This window comes from Lepisosteus oculatus, chromosome 13, assembly GCF_040954835.1.
Source record: "Lepisosteus oculatus isolate fLepOcu1 chromosome 13, fLepOcu1.hap2, whole genome shotgun sequence".
In the NCBI taxonomy this organism is placed as follows: domain Eukaryota; kingdom Metazoa; phylum Chordata; class Actinopteri; order Semionotiformes; family Lepisosteidae; genus Lepisosteus; species Lepisosteus oculatus.
Window position 1 is genome coordinate 32,331,261 of NC_090708.1, and position 20,741 is coordinate 32,352,001.

Genomic DNA, 20,741 nt, shown 5'->3' on the forward strand with positions numbered 1-20,741 from the left:
TCAAGGAACAAAACAATTATCGCGCCCGGCTCTTCAATGGAATCGCTTTAACATGCTTATGCGTTGGTGTAACAGTCCAGGTGTGGCAAGCTTCTAATGTTTCCTGACTTCGGCGAAAGGAACCTGTCTTTCATTGGAAGACGATGAACACATTCTAACCGTACATGAGAATATAATGCTAGCACACGGGCACGGTTTGGTGCTGTACCAGCTGTCAAAAAAAAGTATTAAAAAAATGTCCATAATATTGCTATTTTGCTATAGCTAAAGTAATTGCTATTGCTGCTGAGTCTCTGTGTCTACAGTACATTGTGAACAAACTGGTTTTACAGGTATTTTCAACCCCCAACCATTGTTGTTTCATAGGTTGTTATCCTGTAAAGCGATTTGAGGAGCCACCTTTAAAGGTGCTATATAAAATAAAGTGTATTATTATTATTATTGATATTGATCATATTTTCCTCCCAGAACTTGTAAAATTGTTGTTGTTATTGTTGTGGTTATCCTGTAAAGCGCTTTGAGAAGCATACTGTCCAGCTTGTCAGGTGCATTCTCTTGTAAAATAATAAGTAGACTTTTGGGGTTATTAGTGCTCCACTTACAGCAACCCAATGTAAATACATTTTGTCTCCAAATCCACCATCACTTGTATGAATCATAGCCCTGCCATTCAATGCAAATTCCACTGCAATGGTTGTGTGCAGGAATTATTCAGTATGGCATCTCCATGTTCAAGTAAACTGCTCTGTGTGCAAATGCAAATGCATTTTTTAAAAAAGCCACCTTTAAAGGCGCTATATAAAATAAAGTTTATTATTATTATTAAAATTGATGATATTCTTCCTCCCAGGACTTGTAAAATTGTTGTTGTTATTGTTGTTATCCTGTAAAGTGTTTATCAATAATAATAATAAACTTTATTTTATATAGCGCCTTTAAAGGTGGCTCCTCAAAGTGCTTTACAGGATAACAACTGATGAAACAACAGTGGCTGGGGGTTGAAAATACCTGTGAAACCGGTTTGTTCACAAACAATGTACTGTAGACACAGAGACTCAGTAGCAATAGCAATTAGCAATATCAAAATAGCAATATTATGGACACACAATTGACTTTTTTATAAAAAAAACTTTTTTTGACAGCTGGTTTTTGTTGACAGCTTGACACAAGTTTATCAGTGAAAAGACCGCCGTCATTTTTCCTCCCCCCTACATTCTCAGAGTAGAATAGAATTTATTAAAAGCACAATTTATTGCAGTGCTAAATTTAATATTATTGATTACTTATAGTTTATGCTAACACCTAGCTTTCTTAACGCGAGAAGTACTACCGTAAGTAAGTACTGTAAGTACTGTAAGTACTTACTGTACTGTACTTAAGTACTACTACTGTAAGCAAAAAAATTGGTTTTGGAAGGGGAGGCGGTGTCTTTCGCTGGAAGACTCACCCCCTTCTACTTTGAAAATACCTTTGAAACAGGTTTAATTCGTCACAGCCAGCACTCCCGCAGAGAGTGCTGAAAACCACGCAGCACCAGGCAAATGCACATTAATATGTTGGGCTTTTGGGCTCAGATGGATTTGTGCCCTACAGTTCAACCTGCGGTACCGCTGTGTACTGTACATACAGTACGAACGTTATTTTGAAATATAAAAAATGTCAATATACTGTAGTGTCCATAATATTTGCTATTTTAGTTTTTCAAAGAAGTGTTTCTGTTAAAAGAAAACTCACAGCGATTGCTGGATTTGAAGACCTGACCTCACGCTAATACAGTACTGTAAATCGGTCGTTTAAGCCGTGGCACCACTGAGGCAAGTTATGTAACACTGAAACAGCAATACAAATATTACAGTAATATGGTTGGAAGGTCAACCACATGTAAGACTTTGGTGCTTAAAACGTTTAGGGAGAAATTGAGTATTGGTGTGTATTTTGTCTTTAAAATACAAATAACAGCAACATACAGTTTACAAAATATGTTTATGTCCCTAAATTAATATCGTTTATGACCTTTATGACCTTTGTTATCCTCCTCTGTGTTTTATGCTTAGCTTAGCTACTAAAATGTGCACAGTAAAGAGATTAAATGATTAAATTTTTTTAGTAACTACCAATACACCACATTATCTTTGTGTCGCATTAACATTGGAATGTTTTTTTTTTCGAGTGTCAAAAGAAGCGATATACAACTTGTCTCCTCTATAACTCTTCAGTTTACAGAGAAATTCCTCCATAGCCTCACAACATTGTCCAATAATACTCTTCTTGTGTCTAATTTTTAGTTAAGCAGGATTTGAGCTACAGACCATAACAGACCAAAAAACAGAATCAACCTGTGATTCGGGTGTTAACAAAACGTGTTTACAAAGAAAGTGAAATACAGTAATACTACCAGCTATATAGATACATAGATTTAGATGTTTAGATCTGTAGTGTGCTCTCTGAAGGCACCAGTTCTGTAGGGTTTGGGCATTTACTGGGACAATTATTAATTGTAGCAGTAAATCACAAAATTGATTCTTTTGATGGCTTTAGAATCTACCCATGCGATATAACTCAAACAACGCACACACACAGGTACTAATACACGAGGATACATTTATTAATACATAAAATATGCATATAAACCTAACAGATCTTATTGAGAGGGTTATCAGAATACAAAAGATATATATTCACTCAGTTACAAAGTGTTACACATATCAAGAGGACATTCGTTCAGTATATCATTCAGTAAGACTGTTTCATAAATGAACTTGGTTATAACTTCTACATTAGATACTCAAAACAAGTACATAACTCTTAGGAATTAAATTGATATCAACTGGTTGGGATAACAATTGAATTCTCGAGCTGTAATGCATTGAAGTTGAATACTCATCCAATCTCTGGGGATTCAGATCTTCCTGCGGGCACAAAGAAACAGTTGCAGGCTTGTTGCTGTCCAGTCCGCGCTCTCTGGCTGCGTGCCAGGCTGTGCTGTGCGGTTTGCGACGGTGCACTGCAGATGCTCACTGACCGGCTAGTTAGTGTTGGCTTTAACTAGCAAAGTTTGCGCACAGGAGAAAAGATGACTGTGGGTCCCAGCAAGTCAGGAAGAGGACCAGTTCATTCCTGATGAAGCGCTAGTTCTGAATAGTGATTCAGCTGTCCACAGTTCCGACCTGTTCACGAGGCCTGCTGCTGGTTCTAACCTCGGGTGGATCCTCTTGTTACTCTCTGGCAACCTCCGCTCTAGACTCTTAGAACAAAGGAAAGTTCTGGCACTCGGACACACTGGTTGTTCCGTGGTTGTCCGGGCTGAGTCTCAGGATGGTCAGGAATGCGCGCTGCGAGAATGTCCTGCCCTTGGGAGCCTTCTGCTCCTGGGCCGTCCTGCCCTGGAATTCTCCTTTGAATTCCCTTTAGAAAAGTCCACAGAATTCCACTGAATCTCACACTGAATCTCTCAGGCTCTCTGTGTTGCCTGTTTTTACCTGGAGGAACTTCAGCTCATTGATTGGGTGAAAGTTCCATGGGCATCAGAGTCCCATGTGGGTTACTCGGCCCTACCAGTCCCTGATTGGTTGATCAAGGTGAGATATGAGTCACTTACTCCTGACACTTAGGAATGCAGTCCAGATGTCCATCTGGCACTCCCTAGACAGATAGGCGCCAATGGATGACCATTGATCATGATAGCCAGGCTTAGCTAAGTGCATCCCCCTTTGGGAGGTGTCCCTTATCAAAAGAAAACATCTTTAAATCAGCCTGCATGAATAGCTTCTCTGTGGCTGCTCCACAGAGATGAACAGAGAGATGAGGCCTCATTTGGGAAAGCTCAGAACACTTAATTCTTTCTTATTAATAAGCCTCACCGCTACAGATCCTTAAATTAATATCATTATTAATTTCTTTAGATATGTGATTACATTATATTCTCGATTATAAAACAGATAATTCTGGTCCTGGAATCTGACTGGCTGACACCCTTCTGAAGCGGTACCATAATCTCTGGTATATGGACTCCCCAGATATTTGACTTTTTACTGTGTGATAAATTTTAAAGACTACTTCTTAGCGTAGATAAGAAAGCGTAGATAAAAAAGCTTGGATTCTCATGTATCTGATAGAAGTATCTTTAATACAGTCTTTGTTGTGCTCTTGAGGATCATTGTGATATTTTGAGCTGTGGTTGAATGATAAGTGTCGCTGCTTAAATAATTTTTGTTGTTATAAATTATGAAACGCTCTGTTAAAAGCAAGGGTTTTTTTATGACCGTTATTGTAAAAGAAAATGCCTGACAAAGTATGGCTTGGACAGATTCCAAGTGCTTGCAGATTCCAATGTGCTAAAGAAATGAACAAAAAAAGTCATTTTTTCCTTTATCATATTGGCTAGCTAATGTCCTGTCCTCATTAGTTAGATCAACAAAATGCTGCGGTGTTTGTCAATTAAAAAAAAAGTATTTTCATTTAAAATGACAGTTAGAAAGAATGTGGACCAGTGTAATACTTTCAGTTAATAGCTTGTCCAAGGTCATTCATTATTAATACTATTAGTAATATCTTCGGTAAAGGCTTTGATGCATAAAATATTTCTGCATAATTAAAATATTTATGATAAAGGTAGGTTGTTTACTTTTGCCCAACTGACCAATCTTGCTTTCATAAAATATACCAACTTTTTAATGACTGATGATTAACATGCTGTAATACACAGTTTACATTTAAAAGCTCAAATGCTGTACATGAGAGCTTAAGCTTTATTGGCTCCTCCTCGCGGTTTTACAAGGTCAAATGACGTCAAATGACACGTTACACCGCATGATACTGCGTGATACTGTGTTTTTATGCGACACGCCCACCATGGTGTACCGCGAAATACCCCAAGCATTTTGAATGGCTGAATCTGTACAGTAAGTAGAGTTGCTATTTAGATTTATTTTAAAGTGGTAACTCTACTTAATGTATGTATGTTATATGTTTTAATTTCTTATATTTGTATTAGATTTGATAATTGTTATTATTATTTCATAAAACATGAAGCATGAACAAAATTTCTCCCAAGTCATGTTTTCTGCTCAGGGAGATATTTTTAATGCAGAAGCAATCTCCTACAGATCAGACAAGAAAGCTTTACTGAAATCTTGCAATTCAATGTAACATCCTACCAAAATGCATAAAGTCTGCATTTTCCTTTGTCAGTACCTAAAAGTGTATAGAATGTACATATAACACTGTATTGTACAGTATACACAATGTCTTTCAAAAGTATTAACTTCCCTGCAAAGTATGTAAGCAATGTTTTTTCATGCTGTCTGAGTTTGCCATCTTGAAATAGGACATTATATTTACAGTGCCTTGCGAAAGTATTCGGCCCCCTTGAACTTTTCAACCTTTTGCCACATTTCAGGCTTCAAACATAAAGATATAATTTTTTTATTTTATGTGAAGAATCACCAACAAGTGGGACAAAATTGTGAAGTGGAACGAAATCTATTGGATTTTTGAAACTTTTTTAACTAATAAAAAAATGAAAAGTGGGGCGTGCAAAATTATTCGGCCCCTTTACTTTCAGTGCAGCAAACTCACTCCAGAAGTTCAGCGAGGATCTCTGAATGATCCAATGTTGTCCTAAATGACTGATGGTGATAAATAGAATCCACCTGCGTGTAATCAAGTCTCTGTATAAATGCACCTGCTCTGTGATAGTCTCAAGGTTCTGTTGAAAGCGCAGAGAGCATCATGAAGACCAAGGAACACACCAGGCAGGTCCGTAATACTGTTGTGGAGAAGTTTAAAGCCGGATTTGGATACAAAAAGATTTCCCAAGCTTCAAACATCCCAAGGAGCACTGTGCAAGCGATCATCTTGAAATGGAAGGAGTATCAGACCACTGCAAATCTACCAAGACCTGGCCGTCCCTCTAAACTTTCAGCTCAGACAAGGAGAAGACTGATCAGAGATGCAGCCAAGAGGCCCATGATCACTCTGGATGAACTGCAGAGAACTACAGCTGAGGTGGGAGAGTCTGTCCATAGGACAACAATCAGTCTTACACTGCACAAATCTGGCCTTTATGGAAGAGTGGCAAGAAGAAAGCCATTTCTCAAAGATATCCATAAAAAGTCTCGTCTAAAGTTTGCCACAAGCCACCTGGGAGACACCCCAAACATGTGGAAGAAGGTGCTCTGGTCAGATGAAACCAAAATCGAACTTTTTGGCCACAATCCAAAACGATATGTTTGGCGTAAAAGCAACACAGCTCATCACCCTCAACACACCATCCCCACTGTCAAACATGGTGGTGGAAGCATCATGGTTTGGGCCTACTTTTCTTCAGCAGGGACAGGGAAGATGGTTAAAATTGAGGGGAAGATGGATGCAGCCAAATACAGGACCATTCTGGATGAAAACCTGTTGGAGTCTGCAAAAGACCTGAAACTGGGACAGAGATTTATCTTCCAACAAGACAATGATCCCAAACATACAGCAAAATCTACAAAGGAATGGTTCACAAATAAACGTATCCAGGTGTTTGAATGGCCAAGTCAAAGTCCAGACCTGAATCCAATCGAGAATCTGTGGAAAGAGCTGAAAACTGCTGTTCACAAACGCTCTCCATCCAACCTCACTGAGCTCGAGCTGTTTTGCAAGGAAGAATGGGCAAGCATTTCAGTCTCTCGATGTGCAAAACTGATAGAGACATACCCCAAGCGACTTGCAGCTGTAATCGCAGCAAAAGGTGGCTCTACAAAGTATTAACGCAAGGGGGCCGAATAATTTTGCACGCCCCACTTTTCATTTTTTTATTAGTTAAAAAAGTTTCAAAAATCCAATAGATTTCGTTCCACTTCACAATTGTGTCCCACTTGTTGGTGATTCTTCACATAAAATAAAAAATTTATATCTTTATGTTTGAAGCCTGAAATGTGGCAAAAGGTTGAAAAGTTCAAGGGGGCCGAATACTTTCGCAAGGCACTATACAGACTACACCAGGAATGGCCTTTCCTGGTCATGGAGCACCAGTGAGTCTGTAGGTTTTGTGGGTTTTTTTAATCTGAACAATGTGAGAAGCGTTCAAAGTGATCTATCAAAGCCAGTCACCAGCTGATTTAGCTAGCTAAAGGCTAAGATGGAAAACAAGCTAAAACATTTAAAATTGCTGAATACTCCAGGATTTACTTTATGGAAAATTCCTGACTCATTGTCCTTTTGGATAAAATTACCAGTTTTCTCAACTTTTTAGTCTCTGCTAACATTTTCTTAAAGAAGACTACCCTTAGACGTGGTATATAGCCTTTCACATCTGACCAAACATCTTTCTCCAATTTCATTGTTCGACATCTGTAAAAGAAAATAAATCAGATTGCTACTGCTATCCTGTTTAGACCAATCTGCTGCATAGGCTTATAAAATTCATGCAGACATTAGCTGAGAGACATAGAGTTGAATTCAGCTTTTATTCCTGAAAATAAAATTATTGACCTTTTAAAAAGGATGTGTTGGCAGATCAAATCTGCTGATCGATATTGTCCTTGTCCTCAAACAAAAACAGCACTATTAAGTTTTCAGTAAATGGATTAGTCTCTAGTTTGAACATGGTAATAAAGAGATACAGTATGTAAAGAAGACTGAGTATGAGAATAAGTGGAGAAAAGCAATTGAAAGAATGAGACAAATTAAAAAGAGAAAACTCTCCTGATTTTGATTGAACAATTTTCTAACAATAAAACACTTTGTAAATGGACAAAATTGATGCATACACTATAACTGCTGCAGATTTCATCATTAAAAAAATAAGAGGATAAGTACATTTGTGAAACTATGAATTTATATGAAACGTGTATTTCTAAGTAGGCTTTGTAATCAGCTCCATAAAAGAGTACAGTTATTCTTAGCTACATAATTCATCAGCATAACTCTAAAAGGATGGAAGTTGGGGTGAGGTGGCACAGTAAAAAATGAAAAGTTGAAGACCTTAGACAAACCTGTTAATATAAAGTTCTGCCAAAAGTCAGTTTTAGAAAACAAAAAAAGATTACTGTCACGGATGTCGGAAGGGACCAACCGTAGAATGGCAGGAGAGAGAAAAGACCCTATGCGTAGCGGCAAGACAGGGGTTAGCCCGGGCTCAGCTGTTCGGGGAATGCCGTATAGAAACCTATGCCCTCAGGTAGTGGACGTGGGACGACCTGGTGCTAGGTGGGTTTCAGGACATCCGAACGTCAATGCTGAGTGAAGGCAGAATGAAAGACCCGGAAATATATAGCCCCAGGGAGAGAAACACCGGAAAGACAGCAAAGAACCTGAAATGAGAGACAGGACAGAGAAGGAGCGCCCTCTGGCTGCAGAGGCCATGACAATTACTTCCTTCAATGTGGCCACGCAAATTTAGCAGGGTTGTAATAAAAAGAGAATGAAGAAAGACATGGTGAAGGAGACTAAGGGCCCTTTCATGCTTCATTTTATTGAACAACAAAGAACAGCTAATAGGTTTTGCCTTATGTAAAGGAAGGGGATGATGTGAATGAACAGGGAACAAGTACAATCTGACAGCATCTAGAGGAAAGAGAACAGAAATGTTAGGTTCAATGTTGCCTCCTAGGACCAGTAAAGACAGCATTGTTAATGCCTTCAAGAGCATCTTTGAATTAAATTAGCTCAGAGGAGGAATGGATTAGGAACAAGTACCCAAATTACCATGATTGGAATAGGATAGCAATTAAAATAAATATTCTGAGTACACAGATATGAGTTTAATTTTCCTTTTGTATTTACCATTTCAAGCTGCAAATTCTGTACAAAAGATACAAATAGGGCACCCACAAAAGGATGTAATAATATGTTGCATATTTATAGTTTACTGTCTGCAAGATTAAACAGAGCACCATTGACAACATGAAGCACTGTGATGACATGGGAGCAGTCAGAGGACTTATTTATTTCTGAAGAGGAACAAAAATTGTTCCCTAACACTAGAATCCACAACTCAGAAACAGTAGTACTGTACTGGTAACAGGGAGCACATCACATGACAGTCAGTACTGCTTTTTTCCCACTTCATGTATATTCTTCACATCAACAAACTGAGACTATCAGAGATTGGCAGAAAGTAGAATTTTCTGATGAATGAGAATATGCTAATTCACTTACATATAGGCTCTACACCACACCACAGATGCAGAAGCATAACCAGTCTAACATGTTTATTGTTGTTTTCTAATTTTTGTGAGAAATGTTAGTTAGAAACCACATTTGTCCCAGTAGTCCTTTCCAAGTTTTGTATTTAAAACTATGTTTTTTAAAATTTCCTGAGCAGTGGTAGCATGTAAAAGTTACAACAAATGATTACAATCAGCATGAGGTGTGGACCGGATCTTGGTGTTCCCTCTAAAATTCTAGTGTAATCCTTTCTGACCTAGAGAAGAAAGTATTAACGAGTGCAGAAGGTTATAAGGTAGCCCTTTGATGCCATTCGAATGAGACTAGAAATGTTGCTCTTATCTGCCTTACAATCCCTTCCCATCTTTTCTGATCAACCTTGCAGAGAAGCTGACATTCCAAGAAATGAAGTCTCCGCAGGAATTCCGGCAGGGTGAGGTGGCAGAGGTAGCATGTAATGTCACCAGTTCCCCTGTGCCCATTGTCACCTGGCTCTACAATAACATGGAGATCACTGCAGACAGCTTCAGTAAGTGAAACAAGGGCAGGACCAAGATTTTTTTGCCTGTGCATTTCGACATTTACAATGCTGATACAATTAAACAACAGCCTAATGTGAAACTTGGAAGGCTAATGCATTTCAGTTATCAGCACTTAGCCGTTAACACAGCACCAATGATGCTGTAACACTCTAATTTATTGAAGCATAACTTTTGCTTTTGGTGTGCTTTGTGGCTCAAAAAGTGAGGTAGAGTGAATTGCACAGTCTACTGATTTCTTTAAAATATTTCATTAAGAAACGTTCTTTGTCACTACAGCTGGACTTTCTCCCATCTGTTGTGAAATCATAACAGCAACCAAGCACATGCAACACACACATGCAGTACATGAAAATGACTATTTTCTGAATTCGGCAGACATGCTGAAAAAATAATGATGTACAATCACAGAATTTCAAACGTAGCAGGGTCAGCTTTGAAATAGACTAGGTAACGCACATTTGAAAATGCAATTACCTAAGGAGAGAAATTCGCTACCTGAATCCAATTGCATAGTTAACATTTTTAAAATCAATTATTATGTTATGAAATTCAAATGGGTCTTCTGTAATTCAAATATAGTGCTAAAATATATCCTATCAAATATGTCCTAACACTTGAGTAAGGTTAAAGGTGTTGGGGAGACCCTCTGCACTTTCCAATGTGACTTACTGTACTATCAGTAAATTACTCAGGGATTTACATTTATAATTCTTATACTTGTATTTTTTAACATATAATAAAAATGTTATGAGTGAAATTCAGAAGTATACATGTATGATTTTGTTTTTGTATTTAGTGTTAATATCATGTTTATTATGTATCTTAAATTATAAAAATTTCCAAATGTATAAACAAACACAATACACTCAGATCATTGGAAACTAGAATGTTATTTAAATGTGCAAGGCATTTCAACACTCAATTCTGTGATATTAAATTAGTTTATTAATCCAGGTTAATAATAAGTTATCATCTTAGAGAAGATTTACCAAAAACAAATGTTTTGAATACAGGGAGGAAAAGAGATCCAATTTCCCTATGTCCAAAGATCCCATATGTGGATAATTTTCTTGCCAACCAGACATCTTGGGGTTAACATTTAAACCTACCCTGTAGAAAGTCTGAATTTATCTTGCCACAGCTATACAGTTTGCACATCTCATAGGATCCCAGGTGATCAACTCATACTATACATTTTAAATATTTTTTAATATAATTTTGGCATTAACGAACAGTATTTAATTGTATTCTGTAGCAGAGATGAAAAGGTGTAGATATTTGGCAGTGGGAAGATTATCTCTGTTTTGGGAATATTTGTTCATTCTAATTATAGGAGATACTGTTTAATTTGCCAGAATCAAACAGAGTCTTACTGCATTTCTACACCTGCTATCGCAAGTACAATAGAGGGCACATTTCTGATTTAATTTTCATTTATCTGTACTCTGTAAGGCCTTTGTAAATGCAAAGCAAATGCAAAACTTACCATGGAACACAAACACTAAATATATGCAGTATATAATATAAACCTGCAGCCCAAGACAAAAACTGCAGTGAGAAGTGAGAAGGCAGTGAGAAAGTCTGTAGTCTACTCACAATAATGTGTCTTGAGATTTAATGTGTCTGCAGTAAAAGATGGTTTGAAGCATTTACTTTTTTATGTGTTATAGGATATTATCATCGCAGTCAAAAAGTTACCAGTGGCTATTGCCCACATTCCATGCAAAACACTAAAGCTGGGCATTTTACTAGTCATTTGCATTGCTCACTATGTTTCCAACTAAAGCAGTAGCTGAAAAAAGCAGACCAGAGTGAAGCAATTTTTGCAGCTTTAAAATGCCAGCTGATTATGAAGCATCCTGTCAATGCATGTAGCTCCTGAGTGAAGAGCCCTCAGATGGAGAATCTTCATAGCTGTTCTAATTGTACTGTAGTAGTTGTCATCTTCACAGTTTGCCCCTTCCTCTCTCTCCTCAGAGCGCTTCCAGATTCTTCCCAACAACAACCTGCAGATTCAGAAAGTAGCAAAGGCTGATGAGGGAGTGTACCGCTGTGAGGCCAGAGTGGAGGCCAGGGGAGAGATCGACTTCAGAGATATCTCTGTCATTGTCAATGGTGAGAGCAACATTCAGAAGGGAGTTAAAATAAAGCATTTTTTTGCGTGGGTAAAGGGAACACACATTTCCAAAGGAACTCCTAAACACATTAAAGCCAGATGGTGCTCAGTAATTAAAATAAGAAAAATGGCTTGCTTGCTAGAACAGAACCATCTTGCAAAATCACAAGAAAGTAAATACATATTGAATACATCTGTTTTACAACATTTTTTTTTTCTCGTAATTATCTAAAACTGCATTTCACTCTCAAACTATATTATCTTTGTCAGAACTTCAGGTATAGGTAGAAACTACTGTCCAGGGTATAATTTCATGATAAAGTTGATCATGGTTTTAGCTCTAAATGCTTCCAAGTGCTTTTTGGCTCTTTTATCTCCAAAAGACTCTGTGAACCAATCAAGACTGTGAAACCAGATTAACCTTTTCCGAAAAGTTTCTATTATGTTCTGTTAGAAAATCAAACTTATATAGAGTATAATATATATACAGTTTGTGTGTAATATATATGTATATGTCTTAGTTGTGATTTGTTGTGTGCGCATGTACCATATGTGCATGTACTCTCCAAAACTCACTTCACAGGCAAGAGAGACTTTCCAATAACTTTTCAGTTCATTTCGTCTAGAACATCTGCAAGCTTTTTCCACTGCTTCACAGGGTGATGGGATCTCTTGTAATAAAATGGTGTTGGTCCCTAAGCCATTCATACTCTACCAATTGAAGTACTTGTCATCGCTGTAGTTCTGACCTTGAATAATTCAGGCCGTGCAGATAAAAGGTTGTAAAAAATATCAAGGCATATCCAAGTGTCAGTGAAGAAAACAATTTTCTGGGATCACAGGAGTGTGAGACCTAATTCAATGTGGGATATTAAACAATAATAAGTACTACATATCCTTACCACAGGTGTCTGTAATTGATTTTACAGTCTCAAATTTACATGTCTGTGTTTTCATCTGTTGGGTCAGGTGAATGAAAGTCATGCATACAGAGTGTGATACAAACCATTGGTTTTAATTTGAATTAAAAGGTTTAAAGACTAAAAAAAATAGCTACACATTATTTTGATCTCAATACCATACACTTACCTCTGTTCTATTTTATCTAAATTTCAAGCCTATTTCATTTTTTTTAATTCAAATATTCAAAGCAATTTGAACAGTGCAGAATTCTTCAGTATAATACAGTCAATGGGCCCTGTTTTTCATTATGTCATAGATACGTACATAGCAAGGCTTATTAAATTTGATAGAATAGAAAATCAATGATATGATCTCTATTTTAATTAGGTCAGTTTTTGTTTTTGTTTTGTTTTGTTTTCCTTTTGCTTTTAAATTGCGTTTAGAGTTCTATTAATCTTACATTGAGCTCAAGGGTGAAACTGAGAATATTAGTGTCCTATTAAGCAGAATGAACTGAAGGGAAAATGGGATTTCTTTCCAATATAATTTTGTATGCAATTATTTAGCATATAACAACGACAGTAACCATATTGATAGATCACATAAATTACCTGATATAATCCCTGTTTATGGTATTAAGACAATCTCACATGATTGCCTTTATAAAAGTTGTAGTTATAAAATTATGTTTACTTATTTAAGCATATAAATTGTAACTGGAATAGAGACTGTTTTAATGAGTAAAATAAAATGTTTAGACTTTGAAATGTATTTTGTTTACAAAACAGTTCTGGTTGAATGTAATTATATAAGCTTTACATGTACTGTATAAATACGTGCTACCACCCCATGTGACTAAAATAGCAATTTCCATCAATATATAAAACATAACAGAACATGTACATCTACATACATTTTTTCTTAAATATTTTTTTTTGTGGTATTATGGCATCTTATGAAATACTTCACTTCAGAAACTGTTTCTTATGGTGCACTGTGAATTAGACATTGAGCAGTCATTACCAGCATTCTGAATGCTGGTCACAGACTGTTTTCTGCCTGCAATGAGTACAGGATAATCTACCCATGGGGAAAGTGCTGGTATTTCATGCCACTGAATTAACATCCAAGGGCTTATTAATAAACAATTTAGATTCACAGGGCCATGTGTTTGTCAAAGAAAATGTTAACATTGCACAGTACATCTCTTTTTGTATGAGAAATGCATTTTTCCTCAGTGGTATTTGTGCAAAAGTTTTTATCCTGAAAAGCCCAAATGAGCTGGGCATAAGGTAAGCAGCAGAGCCTCTGTGTGCCCTTGTCTTTCCAGCAAAGGGGAAGAGACAGGAATGAATCAACACCTCAGTCCTTCAATAGCTGATATTCAGAGTTTGAATTAAGAAAAAACAGAATATTTTCTAATTCATTTTTTCCCGCTTGCTACATTTAAATGTCTTTTAACTGAGAATTAGTATGTGGGGTGCAAACAGCAAAAAAACTAAAGACCAGAATACAAACACTCCCGTAATCCCTCTGAAGTAATCTCAAAACCAGTCTGATTGGTGTATCTGGTTCTTTGGAAAGGAGTTGTCATCTTGTAGTCATTATGGTCAGTGCATTAATTTAACATGGAACAAAGACAGTTGAAACTGGTTTTCAATATATTTTGAATGTTCTTGAGGGATTTCACTGGGTATTCACTTTCCTCCCACAGTTCAAAGAAATGTTAACTAGATTGATTTGCACATTCAAATTATCTCCGTCTGTGCACCCTGCAATACACTGGCATCACCTAGAATATACTGTATCTTTTCTTGTGCCCACTGTTCGTCAGGTTAGGCTCTGGCTCACCACAACTTGTGTTAGACTAGGTAGAAAAAATGAAAATTAAAAAAAGGTAGTTGTAGTAGTAGTGATAATAATAATAATAATAAGAAGAAGAAGAAGAAGAAGAAGTTAAGCTAATTGATTCTCAGAAACACCTTGTGAAATGCCTGTTTTGGCATTTTGGCAAAACCGGTCCTGTTAGACCACAAATACTCATTAACAGTGTCACTCTTAGACATAGGGAATTCATAGCGACAGTATAGATTGTCCTATATATATAGAACAATATATATATTGTTCTTTAGTTCTCTAGTGCACAAATATAGTTATATTGAAACAACTGTAATCATAACTGTAATCATATTAAGAGTTTAGATTTGTATTACTTTCATTAAAAAATTAATTAATTTCATTAAAAAGGTAACAATATGAAAATCTATTACTTAAAAGAGAAATTGATTATGTGCAAGGCAAACAAATTCATATGCTATCTGTAGGCAATCTATGGGCAAACTGTCCACTCCAGAGTCAATTAGATGTGGCTATTTGCATAGAGTCAGCCTGCTGGAAAAGAAATTAAACTAACACTACGTTAAAGTCAATGTGGAAAGAATGAGGCCAAAAGAAAAAGTATCTTCCTTTGAATGAAAAGTAATGTATAATGTACCAATAGTACTTTTCTACAGGACCTGGTTATTCATTCAAAACATAGTTCTGTAACTTGTATATGTGATACCATTTTTGTTTATGTATCTTGTCAGTTACAAAAAGTATTTTAAAGAAATACATACTTTATATGAAATATGTAGTTCCTATTGATTAATATGTTCAAGGGTTCTTTGCAGGCCCCATAATTGCATGAAGGTGATCCATGACATTGTACAACAGTAATCAAAGACCTCAAATGAAGCTCTGCAATGAATGAGGTGTCAAGGTTTTTTTTAAATTACTTTTACTTATCATTGAGACCTGATATCTATTTCATAAAAAAAATAAAATTCATCCTACTTGTACTTCTACCGAGAGATGATAGTTTTTTGTCATGGAAATATTATTTTTTTTAAGGATCACTTACTGATGTCAGACTTCTGCCAATTCTCCAGACCCGTCTCTGGAAGGATAAACAGTTTACCCCCCTAGGTTCGTCCAATTTGCTAAAATTGTCCGGGTCTGGATGGAGTTTCAGCAGCCGTCCGCGCTCAGGTTTGTGATCCCGGACGAGCCCCCAAACCATTTTCATGGACATATAACTATCAAGGAAGCCACAAGAGAGAGTTTTCACCTGAGTAAGGTCTTTATTTCAATATTGCAATATTGGGAGCCCTGTTGCCACTCTGCAAAGTGCCTCAGAGACTCAATTTATTACAAGCAGTACAGGGTTTTTATTAGATGTTGTGCTGTAAGAGAAAGCTCAGCACTTTGTCCCTTCTAACACTTCCCCTTTCCCAAAGACAAAACAGATTACATCATAAAACGAAAGAAGAAGCACCACTAGATTTGTTTTTCAAAGCTTATCAGTTACTTTCGGCTAATCTAATGACCTAGACAGCATATATTGTTTTGGTACATTGTCTTCTAAAGTAACCTAAACAGTGCATACTTTGTTATATATTTTCCTAAAGCTCTCTACATTTTGAGAATCAATTTACTTATTAGATTTCCATTTCAGTTTTATAAGCAGCAGTGAAAATGCTTTTCTGAAAAGTAATAGAAAAATTAATTAACACTAGAATACATGAAGAAAAGAGTAGTACACACTGACTCACCTGAACACATGAATTATCTAGCCTTTGCTTGGTAATAGAATGTGTTTAATGGACATGTATTTATTTATTTTTATCATGGTTTCCCAAATACCTGCAGTAAAACTTTAACATCAGCACAAATCATTGGAACAGACCCCAGACATCCATTAATGATACATTTAAGCTTCTGTGACCACAGTATCACACAATATTACCCCCCACACACACCATCTCAAGAGAGCAGTCTGGCTGAGCAGATAGACTTGTGGGACTGAAGAACACTGTTGAACTCAGTGAGGAGAACCTGTTTTGGTGGCTTTGATGTTACTTTGTCTGCTGTGCAATAGAAAGAAATAAAGACTCATGAGGTAGGTAAGGCCAGGAAGTATACAGCTACAACAAGCTGCTCATTCTACTGCCTGTTTTATGATGCTGATAGATGGACTAATGCCAGGGAAAGTGTTAGAGAGAAAGAGAACCCGTGATTTTTTTCAGACTGATAGGTAAACTGTTGTTTTCTGGATTCTCTTTCTATGGTATTTTGTGTCTTAAATAGTAAAAATGGAATGTCGTGCTTCATGTAGGAAACTTCCATTATTTGCACATACTGTGCACATTTTAATCCGCTTAGTATTAAATATTTATATGAAATGTTACAACTAAAGGGAAATTTTAGTAGCTGAGCATAAAAAGAAGAGGAGCATAACGCATCTGAAGGTCATAAACGATATTAATTTAGGAACATAAACATTACTGTATGTACGTAAACGGTACTGTATATGGCTGGTATTGGTAGTTTAAATAAAAATACACACCAGTATTCTATTTCTCCCTAAACATTTTAAGCATCAAAGTCTTACGTTTTTATGTGCTCCTTCTGACCATAATACTGTATGTTTATATACTGTACTTTGTGAGAAAAGTGATAGTTTTAACCTTTTCTGTGAATACGCTCATTATCAGAGTAAACAAAAGCATACTTTTAGAATTTGATTAATAGGAAATATAATATGGAATTGCGTATCTAAAGAAATTAATAACTAATGATAAGAAATTAATAATTAATAATAATTCATGTACTGTAGCAGAAACAGTAGTATAAGACTTTCTATGTGTATGTGTACAGCTGTTTCACTACTTGATACGTTGATGGCATGATAGTTTAAGTAACTGACTTATAAGGCTGAGAGTGGGTGTTCAAATCCAGCTATCACCATGAGGTTTATTTTAACAAATAAACATTTCTTTGAAAAACTAAAATATCATATATTATGGACACTCTATTGACTCACAACATGTTCGAATCTAAGTCATTTATTAACAACAACGAACAGTTTCAAACTGCTACGATATCATTATCATCAATATGTGAAAAAAGTGAACCCCTTTTTTTATGGTCTGTAGCTCAAATCGTGCTTAACTAAAAATTAGACACAAGAAGAGTATTATTGGACAACGTTGTGAGGCTAAAGAAATCAATAATGATATTAATTCAAAGATCTAAATATATTTAATGCATACGCCTGACATTAAAGGCTGTTTCTGCTCACCTGCGCGGTGACGTCAACGTCTTTCCCTCTGAATAGCTAACAGGGACCTCTGCCGTGTGGATCCCTTTAGATCTCCCTTCAGATTTAAAAGGTTATTAATAATATCTTCAGTGTCGCATTAACATTGGGCAGAGGGCTGTGTGGAGATACACCTTCTGCCAGGCACAGCAACCTGCGCGGCCGGGAGAGACACTTATCATGAGATGAAGGTCTGGCTAGATAAAAGCTAAACTTTCTTGGAAAAATGTATTTTTTATGTTGCAAAAAACTGACTTGCTTTAACAAAATATATTTACAAATCCTTTCAACTGCTCTATTTCCAAAACTTTTGTATTTTTTACACCTCTAGCACTTTAACATTGTAGCGGCAAGGCTTATTTATCATACAGGTATTAATTTTGCTGCTCTCTTGCCAGTCCCTCTTTCCCTCATCTCAGTGCTGGACACATAGAGGCCATTCCATTTGGTTCAGATCGAAGGTGTTTTTCTATCTGATAGTTTCCTCATAAGGAACAACTCCAAAGGCTGAGATTCTCCAGCCACCCTAATAAATGGTCATCTCTGGCACCTTACTGTCTGGGAGACTCCAAGGGAGAGTCTCATCCCAAAGTTTACAACCCTAAGGTCAGAGTGCACTGTTACTCATCCTCCACCTCGATCAACCAATAAGGAACTGGTAGGGCAGGATAACCCCACGTGGGTCTCGAATGCCCGCATAACTTTAAACCAATGAATGACCGTAGTTTCTCCAGATAAAACAGGCAGCACAAGGCTCAGAAGATACTCCTCCAGGACATCCTCAGACTCAGCTCGGACAATCACGTGAAGGCCAGTGTGTCCGAGTCAAGGACTTTACTTTGTTCTAAGAGTCAAGAACAGAGGTCGCCCACGCGTACCCAAAGGATCCGCCCAAGGTTAGCCCAGCAGCAAGGCTCATGAATCGCGGTAACCCACCATGAACGCTTGCCTGATCAACGAGTGAACTACGGTCGGAACTGTAGACAGTTGAATATCAGTATTCAGGACTAGCACTACATCGGAAATGAACCGGTCTTCTTCCCGTATAAAGAGTGTGACTTACTTGGCCCTGCAGTCACTTTGCATGTGCACAATCTCTGCTAGTTCAGCCAGGACTAACTAGCAGTCTACAGAGAACCCACTACCAGAACGTCACAGCAGGAATCTCTCCCTCCTTCCCCCACACCTCATGCTGGCACTGCCTGGCACTGGGACAGAAGACGCCAATTGGACGCAGCAACAGCCTGTTACTGTTCCTTTGTGTCCACGGGAGATCTGAATCCACAGAGATTGGATGAGTATTCAACATTCTGCATTACAGCTCGGGAATTAAATGGTTGCCTCAACCTGAGTTGATATCAATTTAATTCCCATGAGTGATGCACTTGTTGCAAGTATCTAGTGTAGAAGTTGTAATCAAAGCTCATTAACAAAACAGTATAAACAAATGGTATACTGAATGTATGTCTCTCTTGGTTTGTAACTGTTCGTGATTGAATACATACCTTTTGTATTCTGCTAACCCTCACTCTTAAGATCTGCACACTTTATGTATTAATAAATGTATTGTAGTGTATTAGTATCAGTGTGTGTGCATTGCTGAGTTATCCCGCAAGGTTTTATAATAGCCATCAAAGAATCATTTTGTGACTTACTACTACAATTAATAATTGTCCCAGTAAATGAACAAAACCCCTACACAGTGTTTCAGGTGTGATGAAAACAGATCACCAATTCAATTTCAGCCTTAACCTGTCTCTGCCCCCTCTGTGATTAGAATATACACAAAGGACTGAAATCATAAGCATAGTACGTAATTCAGGCTTTATGAACCCACACCTGGGATTCATTTAATTAAAAAAAAATGTTTGTTTTTTTAAACTGCACCAGGTATTAGATCTTGTTTATATTAAAGAGATATCACTTGGCAGTGTTGGACGGTGCGCTATTTTGTCAGTAACCTGCTAATCTGCTTAACAACTGTAGAAAATATGATATCACTTCCTCCTTGTAAATTGACACAGAGCTGTGCACTGCCAGACAGGAAAAAGTCTCATTCCTGACACAAAGAAAAATTGTGCCTCTCCAAAAGAAGTTCAAATCTATTCTACAGACCCACAGATAATAGAAAATCACCATGGTTTTCTCAAATAAGTGTCTCTGTCAAAACGGCAGGGAGTGGTCTCACCCCCCTCTCGACCAAAGAAACATTTGTGCCTCTCCAAAAACACCTCAAATCTACTCTACAAACCCTCAGCTAATAGAAAATCACCATGGTTTTGTCAGATAAGTGTCTTTGCTAAACTTCCTGGGGTTTATACTGTTAAATTGCCCCATTGGATAAATTGCTTGGAAAAAAATGGTTTTACATTTTCTTTTCTTTTTCATTTTCAAATTAGAATAGGCAAGCCTTCCAACTGAAAGACAGTTCCCCTTACCCCCACAGACAGACTGACAAATGTTAAATTAGAAAAAGAGATTCACAACGCAAAGCTATGTCAGTCATCTGTGTAAAAAATCAGTTTGAACGTCATAGGAGCTGTTTTTCATAAGCTGCTGAGTAAAGAATATTTGAATTTTCCTGCTGACAGCAGTATTGTGTATATAGTTGACCCTTACCTGAATGAAAACAGAACATAAAGAAACTAAGCAAACTAAGCTTTTAATACATAAAATATGCTCATAAACATAACAGATCTTATCGAGAGGGTTATCAGAATACAAAAGGTATATATTCAATCAGTCACGAAGAGTTACATATATCAAGAGGACATACGTTCAGTATATCATTCATTTACACCGTTTCGTAAATGAACTTGGTTATAACTTCTACGTTAGATACTCAAAACAAGTACTTAACTCTTAGGAATTAAATTGATATCAACTGGTT

At 37.0% G+C, this 20,741-nt stretch overlaps 1 protein-coding gene across 7 annotated transcripts in view; it reads left to right on the forward strand.

Moving 5' to 3' along the window:
- Positions 1 to 20,741, forward strand: part of LOC102686692 (neural cell adhesion molecule 2) — a 791,770-nt gene that overhangs the window by 541,500 nt on the left and 229,529 nt on the right. For all 7 annotated transcript variants that reach the window (XM_015361840.2, XM_015361841.2, XM_015361843.2 and 4 more), the window contains exons 4-5: positions 9,536 to 9,679; positions 11,670 to 11,807. In XM_015361840.2, coding sequence (XP_015217326.2) covers positions 9,536 to 9,679; positions 11,670 to 11,807 — 282 coding nt within the window. The remainder of the gene's footprint in view (positions 1 to 9,535; positions 9,680 to 11,669; positions 11,808 to 20,741) is intronic.